Below are 14,937 nucleotides of genomic sequence, written 5' to 3' on the forward strand. Positions count from 1 at the left end.
CTCTAAATTGACCGTAGGTGTGAATGTGAGTGTGAATGGTTGTCTGTGTCTATGTGTCAGCCCTGTGATGACCTGGCGACTTGTCCAGGGTGTACCCCGCCTTTTGCCCGTAGTCAGCTGGGATAGGCTCCAGCTTGCCTGCGACCCTGTAGAAGGATAAAGCGGCTAGAGACAATGAATGAATGAATGAATAATAATAATAATAATAATTCTTGAAACATTAAAAAAAGATATGTTCTTACCATCAAATACTTTTATTCTATATTTTGTTGCTTTGTTTGTATTTTTTTTTTGGGGGGGGGGTTGTTTTCAAGTAGAGTTTTTATTTCGTCCTCGGTTGGTTCAGTAACATGCTGTGGCAACAGGGGGCGTGGCTAAGCGGAAGTTTGTGAATGGAGGGCGGGGTCATTGCACCTGATGTTAACCCTTTGATGCAAAACATATGCACACCCCTTCTAATGCACAACATGGGTCAAAAATGACCCGCATTCATTTTCCAGGTTATTTCATGCTGACTGAGTTTTTCTTTGCTCTATCTTTTGAAATCAATTTATTTTATGATTGAATATTCCAAGTATTCTTTAAATATCTTGTTTTTAATTACCACAAATCATTAATTTAATTTTTTTCTTTCCTACTTTATGAACAAAAATACTTTTTATATTACTACACATAGGTCATCCAAGTGTGATTTAAAATTAAATGTCTTAATACTATAATAATAATTTGTTTCAAGTAATTACTTTAGCAGTGAATGGGGCCAGTTATTTATTTATTAACTATGTAGTTAGCTAAGCCAACTACAATAAAATTAGCTAACTAAAGTAGAATACGTCAACAGCTCGGTAGCTAATAGTAATTACTTGTAACTTTCTGACAAGTAATCTACTCACTCTCAAGGGAACCTAAACATAATCCATTTTTTTCTAAGGTAATGTTAGAACAATTGAAAAACATTACTTGCATGTATTAGATGGGCAAAGGGCGCTGTGCTGAGCTGTGAAATGTCCGACACAAGCACAATTCACAGTTCCCACCAAACGCTGGAGTAAATGCATGCGGGTCGGTTCTGACCCATGTGTGTAAACTTGATGTAGAATTACAAAAGCTGTGCTTGTTCATAACTTAAGAAAGGAAAAATAAAAATGATGATTTGTGCTCAACAAAAACAAGATATTTACTGCATATTTGGAAAAGTGAATTTATTTCAAAAGTATATCATAGAAACACTCAGCCATACATGAAATAACCTGGAAAATGAATGCAGGTCATTTTTGACCCATGTTGTGCATTAGAAGGGTAGTGATACAAAAAGGGTTTTTATTCAAAAAGTAAGAAAGGAAAAAATAAAATAAGGATGTATGATGATCAAAAACAAGTTAATTGAGGAATACCTTGAATACTGAATGATGGAATTAATTTATTGCAAAGATATAGAAGATAAAAACTCAGCCGGGTCACTTTTGACCCATGTTTTGCATCAAAGGGTTAATTAATGTGGGTGTGTGTGTGTTTATTTGTTGCAGGGATGGAGCATAAAAGGAGGGGGAGAGCAGAGAAGAGCTCTCGCCCGACCAGAACACAGATGTGTGTGCGCATGGGTGAACGAGCAAAGCTGAAAAGCTAAAGAAAATAACAAAAATAAAGTGTATGTGTGAACATCAACCCTTGCCTGCCATGCTTCTGTGCTCCACCCACATCAGGATCCGTTACACACGCGCCACCATTTTTTCTCTACTCACGATATATGAGCTGATATCCTAGTCGTAGAGTAACCAATCAGAGCGCGATTGCTCATATCCAGTGAATGTGGATAGAATAATAAAGCATATATTTCACATATAACATAAAGCATTTTGCACTCCTGTCTCTACTCACCACATTGCAAATAGCTAATTTCTAGGTTGTTTTATGATCCCTTACATTTCTATGTGACATTACTAACAGCGCACTTCTGCAGGTTGGCGCACCGTGCGTTTGGAACATACTCACTGAGAAGTTTTAAGTTACTTGTGACAACCATGCTTTTTTTTTTTTAAAGCAGTTTAGTCAACTCAGCTCCCAATTAGCTCCCAGCGCTGTACTCCATGTTTCTTTTGAATGTTCAGCGAGTCTGTCAGTCGGTGAATTAGGCCACTGAGTCAGTCAGTGAGTCATTCAGTGAATCAGTCAGTTACTCAATAACGGTGTCAGGTCCATTAGACCCTTTACATCTAATAACAAAGGAATAATTCATGAAATAACTGCAGTGAACTATCGTAAGCTAGAATAATAAGCTATAGTATGCTATATAAGGTGTGAATGATGTAGGCAACAGTTGTGGTATACTGTACTGTAACTCCATGCGAAATACAGTTCTGTGCAAAAGTCTTAGGCACATGTAAAGAAATGCTATGGAGCAAAAATGGCTTAAAATAATGAAATGAAATGTTTCAACATTAAAAAAATACTATAAACAGGAATCAGTAAGCCATAATAAATGAAACAAAGTCAATATTCGGTGTGAGATGAGTTGACCCTTGACTTAAAAGGGTCATCTCATTATCTGTAGCCGCTTTATCCTGTTCTACAGGGTCGCAGGCGAGCTGGAGCCTATCCCAGCTGACTACGGGCGAAAGGCGGGGTACACCCTGGACAAGTCGCCAGGTCATCACAGGGCTGACACATAGACACAGACAACCATTCACACTCACATTCACACCTACGCTCAATTTAGAGTCACCAGTTAACCTAACCTGCATGTCTTTGGACTGTGGGGGAAACCGGAGCACCCGGAGGAAACCCACGCGGACACGGGGAGAACATGCAAACTCCGCACAGAAAGCCCCTCGCCGGCCACGGGGCTCGAACCCGGACCTTCTTGCTGTGAGGCGACAACGCTAACCACTACACCACCGTACCGCCCCAGTGCTGTACATGTAAATAGGAATATTAGTGGGATATTAATTTTCATTAGCCATTTCTTTTTCGGAATAACAGCAAACTCTTTCTATTTTGTGCATGTAAACGTAGCAAGTGATCTGTATTAGCAGTACATCAGGTGCAAAAACCCAGCAGCCTTCATTACATTTTCTTTTTTAATCTGAAAAGTGCTCTCTTATTGAATATGATGCTCAGATACAAACTTTGTTTTTTTTTCTGTAACATTTAATTTTGTGCTGGAAAAAAACAACAACAACAACAACGAATGTTTGGACTCTAAAATGTTTTTGGAATGTTTTGACTCGATAATGTCTAAGTCATAAAATAGAAATCGTGAACAAAGTTTGTATGAAAAAATAAATCAATTATATATCTACACATACAGTGGTGCTTGAAAGTTTGTGAACCCTTTAGAATGTTCTATATTTCTGCATAAATATGACCTAAAACATAATCAGATTTTCACACAAGTCCTAAAAGTAGATAAAGAGAACCCAGTTAAACAAATGAGACAAAAATATTATACTTGGTCATTTATTTATTGAATGAAAATGATCCAATATTACATATCTGTGAGTGGCAAAAGTATGTGACCCTTTGCTTTCAGTATCTGGTGTGACGCCCTTGTTCAGCAATAACTGCAACTAAATGTTTCCAGTAACTGTTGATCAGTCCTGCACACCGGCTTGGAGGAATTTTAGCCCGTTCCTCCGTGCAGAACAGCTTCAACTCTGGGATGTTGGTGGGTTTCCTCACATGAACTGCTCGCTTCAGGTCCTTCCACAACATTTCGATTGGATTAAGGTCAGAACTTTGACTTGGCCATTCCAAAACATTAACTTTATTCTCCTTTAACCATTCTTTGGTAGAACAACTTGTGTGCTTAGGGTCGTTGTCTTGCTGCATGACCCACCTTCTCTTGAGATTCAGTTCATGGACAGATGTCCTGATATTTTCCTTTAGAATTTGCTGGTATAATTCAGAATTCATTGTTCCATCAATGATGGCAAGCCGTCCTGGCCCAGATGCAGCAAAACAGGCCCAAACCATGATACTACCACCACCATGTTTCACAGATGAGATAAGGTTCTGATTTTGGAATGCAGTGTTCTCCTTTCTCCAAACATAACACTTCTCATTTAAACCAAAAAGTTCTATTTTGGTTTCATCCGTCCACAAAACATTTTTCCAATAGCCTTCTGGCTTGTCCACATGATCTCTAGCAAACTGCAGACGAGCAGCAATGTTCTTTTTGGAGAGCAGTGGCTTTTTCCTTGCAACCCTGCCATGCACACCATTGTTGTTCAGTGTTCTCCTGATGGTGGACTCATGAACATGAACATTAGCCAATGTGAGAGAGGCCTTCAGTTGCTTAGAAGTTACCCTGGGGTCCTTTGTGACCTCGCCGACTATTACACGCCTTGCTCTTGGAGTGATCTTTGTTGGTCGACCACTCCTGGGGAGGGTAACAATGGTCTTGAATTTCCTCCATTTGTACACAATCTGTCTGACTGTGGATTGGTGGAGTCCAAACTCTTTAGAGATGGTTTTGTAACCTTTTCCAGCCTGATGAGCATCAACAACGTTCTTTCTGAGGTCCTCAGAAATCTCCTTTGTTCGTGCCATGATACACTTCCACAAACATGTGTTGTGAAGATCAGACTTTGATAGATCCCTGTTCTTTAAATAAAACAGGGTGCCCACTCACACCTGATTGTCATCCCACTGATAGAGTCAGGTGTTTTCAAATTTCACCTTCAAATTAACTGCTAATCCTAGAGGTTCACATACTTTTGCCACTCACTCACTTTTATTTCCTCAATAAATAAATGACCAAGTATAATATTTTTGTCTCATTTGTTTAACTGGGTTCTCTTTATCTACTTTTAGGACTTGTGTGAAAATCTGATGTTGTTTTAGGTCATATTTATGCAGAAATATAGAAAATTCTAAAGGGTTCACAAACTTTCAAGCACCACTGTACGTATATATATATATATATATATATATATATATATATATATATATATATATATATATACACACAGTGGTGCCTGAAAGTTTGTGAACCCTTTAGAATTTTCTATATTTCTGCATAAATATGACCTAAAACAACATCAGATTCAGATAAAACAATATCATATATATATATATATATATATATATATATATATATATATATATATATATATATATATATATATAGCTGCGGGAAATATGAGTGTCCTGTATAAAAGATGGTGAAAAAGAACACACACACACACACACACACACACACACACACACACACACACACACACACACATACCTTCTGTCCATGTGAACCAGCTTCTCCTGGCAGACCTGGTGCTCCCTTAACACCAGATTAAGAAGGCACATGAGAAAAAAAAGTCAGTTTTAATCTTTTGGAAACATGCGGCTATTTAACAGACAGCAAAACAGGATTAGAACCTGAACAATGAGAAACGTGACTTACATCTTTCCCTGCTGCACCATCACTGCCTGGTTCTCCCTGAAACAAACCAAAAAGTTTCAAATTAAATTTAAATCTTTAGTTGAAAATACGACCAGTTTGTTATTAACTACAAATCCAGACCATCAGTCCTGGATGCCCAGGAGACCCTGGAGGCCCAGGCATTCCTGGCAGCCCTCTCTCTCCGGCCTCTCCCTTATCCCCTTGAATACCCTGCGTGTTAACAGAAGGAGACTCAGTCAGGTCATTCAAGAATCATGCACATTCTGTTATAATCATAAGGGCTTATTATTAGCATGTTAAACAGCCTTGTTTGGCTTGATCGCTTACCGTGCCGGGAGCTCCAGCTGGTCCTGGTGGACCTGGGGGACCAGCAGAACCCTGCAGGGAGAATTAAGTAAACACTTAATAGCACATATGTTCTCGTTTGTGCTTTTATGGGATTTAAAAAAAAAAGAAAAGAAAAAGCAAGGAAGGCATTGTTCAACAGTTACCAGATGTCCTGGAGCACCAGGTGGTCCTTGTGGTCCTGGTGGACCAGGGTCACCCTGTAAGAATGGACCAAAGACAGCAGAATAATATTAACAGCAGTCATCAACAGAAAATAAAACCAGCAACACTTTTGACTTTGAACTTCATATTCTACTGGGATATAGAGTTTATGAAAGGAGAAACACTCATAAAATCATACTGTATTTATATTAGCAATATTATGCTCAGGTCATATTTACCTGAACCTAACAAGGTGTAATAAAAATAAAATCAATACAAAATGTTGAGTTTAGTCATTACCTGACCTCCACCTCCTATTTTCATTTCCAAGTGTGTAATAAACTATGGATTACACATAGTCCCCAGATTCATCAGACTATCTGTTTCGACGAGCGCGTCTAGCCGCCGCTCTTTCCAGAAGACTGGCATCAACCAAAGCCCTTCCATGTCTTATTTTGCACCACCACGTGTCACGATCAGCTGTCAGATCATGCAAATTGTCCAAGAAGCTGCAAAGTCTCAGATCGTCCTTTGCGCAATCTTTCCATCGCTTCTTCGGTCTTCCTCTAGATCTTTTACCTTCGGCTAGTTCTCCAAACAAAAGCTGTTTAGGGATTTTGTTACTATCCATCTGGCAGACATGACCAAGCCAACGCAGTCGGTTTGACCTGATGATTGCCTCGATGGTGTTACAATTAGCCCTCCTTAGCACTTCTGCGTTTGTGATGTGCTGCCACCATCTGATCTTGAGGATGCAGCGCAGTGAACGTTGATGAAAACATTCTAGCAAGTGGACCTGGCGAGCTAGTGTGGGCCATGTCTCACTTCCATAGAGTAGCATTGGTAGGATAATAGCCTTGTAGACTGCAAGTTTGATGCTTACTGATATCCTTTTCCTATCAAAGCAACTAGCTGTCAGTGAGCAGAAGGAGCCAGCTGCTCTCCTGATCCTCTTTTTTTATCTCAGGCTCGAGATTTCTGTCATCGGTCAGATCGCCACCAAGGTAGGTGAATGGACACATAGTCCTGATCATGTACTCAGTACTCAGTGTTGAGTTTTGCACATGTACCGTAGAAAGGGTTTAATTCTGAAACTGTGGACGTAATCATTCAGATCTCAGACATAACTTCGGACTTAAAAGTAGACGGCCTTTAGATTTCATAAAATTGGTGAAATTTAGTTCCCTCTGAAATTTGGTCAGTGTGATATATGTTTATTTCTGTAATATCTTAAATAAAACAGGCCACTCTGTGGCTGGGAAGTTATTTAATTTGAAGGGATTTAAGCAAATAATGTGCATGAAATCTCTCACTTCGCACAGTCAAGCAGACAGTGTTATGTCTGCTTGACTGTCGGTGGCGAGATGTGATGAGTTTGGATCCAAAAGCAGAACACAGACCAGAAAATCCAATGAATAAAGAATGATTTAATAGGAGAAAAAGAGTAAATGAACAAAAACAGCAAAACAGTCCTGACAAAAAACTGGAGACAAAAACGTAGCACAAAAAACATGGGAAAAAGACAAGACGGGAGAGAGCAAAAAACTGTGGCAATGAACAGGCAAAACAGAGAGCAAAAATCCAAGAAGCAATAATGTCGCACAGACGACGTGAAAAACCAACGAGACGTTCTGGCAAGGTCCCTTTCTGAGAACGGCCTATTTATCCACAGCAGAGCAAACCAGGACATGAATGCCGCCAAGATGGAAGTCCTGTCCCGGATCTGGATTAGCGCTGAACTGGGAGATAATAAATCTCTGGAGTGGAAGTCCGGGGCAGAGCATGACAGACAGAGGAAGTCCGTGTGCGCATGCGCAGGTTTACCACCTTCTTCGTCTTCTTTTGGGTTTTACGGCAGCTGGAATCCACAGTGTTGCATTACTGCCATCTACAGGTTTACCTTTGAGCGTGCACTGACAGTTCCATTATTCTGTCGCTAAACGAACAGCTGATCACACCGAGGTGCTCGCTGACGCCGATATTTATTAGTTTGGTCCTGCGTTTCCTTTCCTTCGTATATAACATAACGTCTTTTCTTCTCGCTTTCTTTCCGTTACTGTAGTCGGTCTTTCACGTTTCATTCGCACACTCACGTCCTCCATTTTTCTCTCCTGTTTCAAATTTGTATCCCACAATGCCTTGTGCAAACGGGGAAAGCCCACCACGTCATGCATGATGTTGTATCTTGTATTGCGTCATGGTGAAGCAGGAAAAAATAGCAGAGAATTTAGGGCCATGTGGAGATAAATTCTTTAATTGATCTATTTAAAAACAATCAAATAAAATTGGAAGTCTGTGATTCGAATTCAGTAGGTTTCGGTCCATGAAACTAAAATAACTGGGTATCAGGGAAAATTCTTTTTATGACCTACACTTGTAAAATCGGAAAGGGAGTCTACCTTTAACAGAGGTATGTCTCAGTTACAGATGATTCCACACCCTGGACTTGGACCTTCGTTCTTCAGTCCTTATTTTCTATCACAAGTTTTTCCAGGGTGAAAGGTAAGTGCAGTTTGAGCATGCAGTGTAGTATCAATGAGAGAACGATGAAATGAGGAAAAAAAGTTTTCCCCCCCCTTTTTTTTAATAAACTTTGATCCAAAACAGAATACAAAAGTGCTACTGCATTCCAGAAACACTAGTTTTATTTATTTATTGTGTTGCCAAAAGAAATGGGGTTGGTTGAGACGGACCAATCCTATTCAAGAGTCCGCAGTCCCAACATGTCCAAAATCAACTTGACTCTTGAGAAAAAAAAAAAAAAGTGAGGAGAAAATGAAGTGTCCATGTCCCAATGCTCATTGCTTGTCAAACTGAAATGCTTCTTCACTCACATGACTGATCCATACTTACGAATACATTTTGTGCAAGTAATTCACGGTACATTGAGCTGTCTTTTAATGACCACCCTTGCAGATAAAACTCTGCATGCTTCAGTCGACCATCATCACACTCTCCATCAAGCCCATTATTTAAATGCCAGAGATAAGCCTGATGGACAGATCAAGCAGAAGAAGAAGAGAGGGTCCCATATACGATTCGTACATTGGGGGAGTGCCTGTTAGAGAGCGCACTTGTCCTGGGCCATCGGCATAGTGAGGTAGGGTGGCCAGTTCCTTTCCTCGCTGCCTTACTTCCCCCAGTGTTTCCACCAGGTTCCCATTCACTGCTGGGTGGACAGGGAGTGAGCCCCAGATCCCCGTCGAGCCGAGGCTCGAACCGGGGACCGTTCGCTTAGTGGTCAAGTGCTCTAACCACTTGGCCACTTCGCCTCCGATCAAGCAGAACTCACCTCTTGTCCTGGTCTTCCTGTTGCTCCAGGTGGGCCTTGAGGTCCCAGCTCTCCCTGTAGAACAAACATCAGGGGGAAACAAAAAAGATGGGTTACAAATTCAAGGAAATTAAAAGGGCATTTTGCTCCTCTTTTTTAGAGATAAAACCAGAAGAGCTGTAAATTGGCTTGTGTGCGTTAAAAAGATGATAAAATGAATAAACCCTTTTTTCACCTTTAGTCCTGGAAGGCCTGTATGTCCTTTAATACCCTTGAATCCCTGCCATGAGGAAAAGCACCAAATCATCAGCATGTAACATGCAGAGACACAGGCGAACGAGCCATCTGTCAAGATCAAATCTGAATTTTTGAGAGGATTTCGTGTCCAGACGTGATGTTTCATTAATTTGCGACTGAGATAAAAGATTAAAAAAAGATGAACAGATGAAGATCATCACACGTACCGGGATTCCCCTGGGGCCAACAGGGCCAGGCAGACCTGGATCACCCTGTATGTCGAAGAAATATAATAATAATAATAATAATAATAATAATAATAATAATTCAAATAATACATTGAATATTTTGAAAAGTTAGAATATTTTAAAAAGATCAAAATAAGTGAAAAATAAGTTTTCAAATTAAAATAATTCAAATTTCAATTTTTAATTGTATTTTTTTTCTATTTTTAATTAATTTGTTTAAATTGTCAGTAAGGTAATCAAATTAACATAATTCAAATGTCAAGTTTCAAATTAAAATAATCATCTAATTTAAAATAAGGTAAATTAAGTAGCTCTAATAACACAGAACTAACAAGTTAGGAATAACCAAGTTAGGATACAACTAATAATAAATAGATAAGAAAATAAAAGGTTAAAAAAAATCCATAAATGTTAAACCTGAGCAAAAAAAAAAGCAAGGCAGAAAAAGACACTTTTGAGCTGCACAAAACACTCAGAAAGACTGCAGCATGAACATTAGCAACAAGCAATGTGACAATGTGTAATTCTGACCCTCAACCCTGGTTTTCCGTCTTTCCCATCAAGTCCGTCCATCCCAGGTGCACCCTGTGCAGAGAGAAAGCCAGACACAAACTCACACACACATGCATAAACTAGTGCAAACAAACATACAAAAAAAACCCCACATTTAGTTACAGATATCTCCAGGGCAGGGACACGTCACACTGTACATCTCCACGAAATACTTCCCCAGGATATTGGCTATTCTCAGAAGAATGCAGTGCCATGTCAGCTTTACATATGCTGCTGCAGTTTCAGAGATTATCCTGGCAACCTTACCTGCAATCCTGGGCGTCCAGGAGATCCTGGAGGGCCTGTAGATCCCTGTGGACCCTGAAGTCCTGGACTCCCCTAGAAAAGCAGAAATAACTGATTAAGTTACACAGAAACAGTGAAGACAGTAAGGTATGCTAGAATTTTTTATTTTATTTACTTTGCTGATAAAGTATCACCTTATAAAGGAGATTATAATACATAGGGCCAAATTACTTAATTCTGATTGGTTAATCAAGGAGGGCTTTTTTTCCTTAACACAGGGCTGTATTTCTGACATGCTACTGGCTAGTTTGTTGCTTGGTTACGGTTCCAAAAATTAGCAAATTTTGTCAACAAAATGGCTGACTCTGCAATGCCGCGTTTCGCTATATTTGACGAAGACATGATAAACCAGTTGAAAGCTGCAAGTGAAAATGAAAATACCAAAAAAAGTACGAATTTTTGGCGTTCCGTGTTTAAGAAATGGTCCGCCGAAAGACAAATAAACGACTCTCTAGTGGCATATAAATGCTGTGAGTTAGACAAGGTGCTAGCGCAGTTTTATGCAGAAGTATGGAAAGAAAATGGGGAAAACTACAAACCAGACTCTCTTACAGTAATGCAGGCAGCACTGGACCGGCATCTGAGACGAGAAATATCCGGGATCAATCCTGAAAGATGTTAGTTTCCTCGAGGGAAAAGTGAGAGATTTGCGAAAACAAGGAATGCTTTAGAAACTGATTCAAACGTGCAAGATAGTCTCGTGCCCTGATTGGTTCAGAAAACGTGAACGACAAATGTTGTGAACTTGAATGGCTTCCGAAGTATGAATTTGGCCCTGTATATTATAAACAAGTAATCGTATGGTTCCTCGTAAAATTAAGGATCAATTTCACTCGTGATTTCAAAGTTTTTGAATTTTCAAAACTTCAAAATCACTTGTGAAATTAATCCTTAATTTTACTCGACCCCGTACGATTACAGTGGGGCAAAAAAAGTATTTAGTCAGCCACCAGTTGTGCAAGTTCTCCCACTTAAAAAGATGAGAGAGGCCTGTAATTTTCATCATAGGTACACTTCAACTATGAGAGACAGAATGGGGCGAAAGAATCCAGGAAATCACATTGTAGGATTTTTAATGAATTAATTGGTAAATTCCTCGGTAAAATAAGTATTTGGTCACCTACAAACAAGCAAGATTTCTGGCTCTCACAGACCTGTAACTTCTTCTTTAAGAGGCTCCTCTGTCCTCCACTCGTTACCTGTATTAATGGCACCTGTTTGAACTCGTTATCAGTATAAAAGACACCTGTCCACAACCTCAAACAGTCACACTCCAAACTCCACTATGGCCAAGACCAAAGAGCTGTCAAAGGACACCAGAAACAAAATTGTAGACCTGCACCAGGCTGGGAAGACTGAATCTGCAATAGGTAAGCAGCTTGGTGTGAAGAAATCAACTGTGGGAGCAATTATTAGAAAATGGAAGACATACAAGACCACTGATAATCTCCCTCGATCTGGGGCTCCACGCAAGATCTCACCCCGTGGGGTCAAAATGATCACAAGGACGGTGAGCAAAAATCCCAGAACCACCCGGGGGTCCTAGTGAATGACCTGCAGAGAGCTGGGACCAAAGTAACAAAGGCTACCATCAGTAACACACTACGCCGCCAGGGACTCAAATCCTGCAGTGCCAGACGTGTCCCCCTGCTTAAGTCAGTACATGTCCAGGCCCATCTGAAGTTTGCAAGAGAGCATTTGGATGATCCAGAAGAGGATTGGGAGAATGTCATATGGTCAGATGAAACCAAAATAGAACTTTTTGGTTAAAAACTCAACTTGTCGTGTCTGGAGGAGAAAGAATGCTAAGTTGCATCCAAAGAACACCATACCTACTATGAAGCATGGGGGTGGAAACATCATGCTTTGGGGCTTTTTTCTGCAAAGGGACCAGGCTGACTGATCCGTGTAAAGGAAAGAATGAATGGGGCCATGTATCATGAGATTTTGAGTGAAAACCTCCTTCCATCAGCAAGGGCATTGAAGATGAAACGTGGCTGGGTCTTTCAGCATGACAATGATCCCAAACACACCACCCGGGCAACGAAGGAGTGGCTTCGTAAGAAGCATTTCAAGGTCCTGGAGTGGCCTAGCCAGTCTCCAGATCTCAACCCCATAGAAAATCTTTGGAGGGAGTTGAAAGTCCATGTTGCCTAGCGAAAGCCCCAAAACATCACTGCTCTAGAGGAGATCTGCATGGAGGAATGGGCCAAAATACCAGCAACAGTGTGTGAAAACCTTGTGAAGACTTACAGAAAACGTTTGACCTCTGTTATTGCCAACAAAGGGTATATAACAAAGTATTGAGATGAACTTTTGTTATTGACCAAATACTTATTTTCCACCATAATTTGCAAAAAAATTCTTTAAAAATCAGACAATGTGATTTTCTGGATTTTTTTTTCTCATTCTGTCTCTCATAGTTGAGGTATACCTATGATGAAAATTACAGGCCTCTCTCATCTTTTTAAGTGGGAGAACTTGCACAATTGGTGACTGACTAAATACTTTTTTGCCCCACTGTACCTATACTAATTACTACAACTGTGTGCTTAAGCAATATGCATACTAATATTTTACTGATAAATAATGACTGTGCATGTGATGCGCATTCCCTTTAAACTGTGCTTGAAGCATATCATAAATCTTCCATAAAGATAACCTAATTTAATGGTACTACTTGCCGGCTCTGCCTTTGGCCCTGGTGGTCCTGCAGGGCCAATTTTTCCTGGGATTCCTGGAGCTCCCTAAACATGTAATTGGCAGTTAGTCCCAGGGAGATCCACAGATAAGCAACAGAATGAAACTAACATCTCAGAAATGTGTTTCTACCTGTTGTCCTGGGAATCCTGGTGGTCCTGAGAAACCCTATGAAGAAACAAAATAACATGCAGTTGGACTGCTGAAAACAAAAGAACTAGAGCTGAAGAAAAAGAAAATCAAGAAAATGTTGCAGAAGACATCAGAAGTTTTTTTTTTTCAGACTAAAGCTGTTTGAGTGATGCAGTCCTACCTGATCTCCCTTTGGTCCCACGGGGCCTGCCAGTCCTACTTCTCCTTTGGGACCCTAGAAGCAAAGAAACATCTTTACATACAGTAGAGCTTCAATAAAATATACAACAATTGTATACCTGTGTACACAACACTCTACAGAAACAGCCAAGTTTTATCATGCAGACAGGGAGAATGTCTTCTTACAGCTGGGCCTTGTGGTCCATGATGACCTGGAAATCCTGGTGGGCCCTGAAGATACAAACCAAAGATGAATAACCAACTTCACGTCAGTGGCTTCTTGCCACAGATTATGAAATACCACAGCACTTTTGAATTCTTGAATCTGATCAGTGTTGATTCATTTTCACAGAATATAACAGTAACTCTGACAGCTGCAATTCAAAACACAGGTTCACATTAACGGCCGTGCCATTGTACGGTAAGCACGTTCATGGATATCATTTCTATAGTAACAACTTATTCACAGTGATTTGAACTGATCTTATAATAATAATAAATTGCTAAAAAAATCACGTTAATTAACAAAAAAAAAGATTTGTTGTTAATGAACAGCAAAAAAAAAAACATGCAATCATTGATATGGTGAAACTTTGGATAAGGAAATGTTTAATATTCATGTAATGTAGTAATGTGTGTTCATGGATATGATATCATTTCTATAGTAACAACTTATTCACAGTGATTTGAACGGATCTTATATATACTCTTCTAAGGCTAATAATAAATTGCTAAAAAATCACGTGTTGTTAATTAACAACAACAAAAAAAAACAATGCGTTGTTAATGAACAACAAAAAACATGCAATCATTGATATGGTGAAACTTTGGATAAGGAAATGTTTAATATTCATAAAGGAGTCTCCAGTTCTGGTGCTTCATAATGATCAGGAAGTGTCTTCAGGACAGAGGACTTTACACTTTTAGGTTTCTCAGTTAAAAAAAAAAAAGCTGCGTTTTTTTTCCCCTCTTGACGTCAAGAAAGAGAAACAAGAGGCTGGTGTGATACTTGTGGTGAGAAGATGGTAGATAGAGTATTTCTAAAACTGACCACCTTTCTTATAGTCCATAAGAGTGAGGTATACAAAGTGCAAAACTGCTGAAATGGATGTGATTTTGAGTACAAATTTTCCAGCACCGTACAGTAACGTGTGTACATGATGATAACTGTAATAACAACTGAAATGGTGACGATCCTTGTGGTTTTCCGGCGAGGACACTTTTTGACGGACTCACATTTCAACCACATGCGAAGCTCTGCTGCAAATGTGTCTCATATCTGTTTCAAGCCCTCTCTCTCTCTCTCTCTCTCTCTCATTATCTCTAGCCACTTTATCCTGTTCTACAGGGTCGCAGGCAAGCTGGAGCCTATCCCAGCTGACTACGGGCGAAAGGCGGGGTACACCCTGGACAAGTCGCCAGGT

At 39.8% G+C, this 14,937-nt stretch overlaps 1 protein-coding gene across 4 annotated transcripts in view; it reads right to left on the bottom strand.

Moving 5' to 3' along the window:
- Nucleotides 1-14,937, bottom strand: part of col16a1 (collagen, type XVI, alpha 1) — a 268,861-nt gene that overhangs the window by 14,757 nt on the left and 239,167 nt on the right. For all 4 annotated transcript variants that reach the window (XM_060904731.1, XM_060904732.1, XM_060904733.1 and 1 more), the window contains 14 exons: nt 13,700-13,744; nt 13,515-13,568; nt 13,334-13,369; nt 13,186-13,248; nt 10,463-10,534; nt 10,175-10,228; nt 9,623-9,667; nt 9,394-9,438; nt 9,180-9,233; nt 5,890-5,943; nt 5,726-5,776; nt 5,519-5,608; nt 5,399-5,434; nt 5,231-5,275 (listed from right to left, as the gene is read on the bottom strand). In XM_060904731.1, the coding sequence (XP_060760714.1) occupies nt 5,231-5,275; nt 5,399-5,434; nt 5,519-5,608; nt 5,726-5,776; nt 5,890-5,943; nt 9,180-9,233; nt 9,394-9,438; nt 9,623-9,667; nt 10,175-10,228; nt 10,463-10,534; nt 13,186-13,248; nt 13,334-13,369; nt 13,515-13,568; nt 13,700-13,744 (744 nt within the window). The remainder of the gene's footprint in view (nt 1-5,230; nt 5,276-5,398; nt 5,435-5,518; nt 5,609-5,725; nt 5,777-5,889; nt 5,944-9,179; nt 9,234-9,393; nt 9,439-9,622; nt 9,668-10,174; nt 10,229-10,462; nt 10,535-13,185; nt 13,249-13,333; nt 13,370-13,514; nt 13,569-13,699; nt 13,745-14,937) is intronic.

The sequence above is a fragment of the Neoarius graeffei genome, chromosome 22 (assembly GCF_027579695.1).
Source record: "Neoarius graeffei isolate fNeoGra1 chromosome 22, fNeoGra1.pri, whole genome shotgun sequence".
NCBI lineage: Eukaryota > Metazoa > Chordata > Actinopteri > Siluriformes > Ariidae > Neoarius > Neoarius graeffei.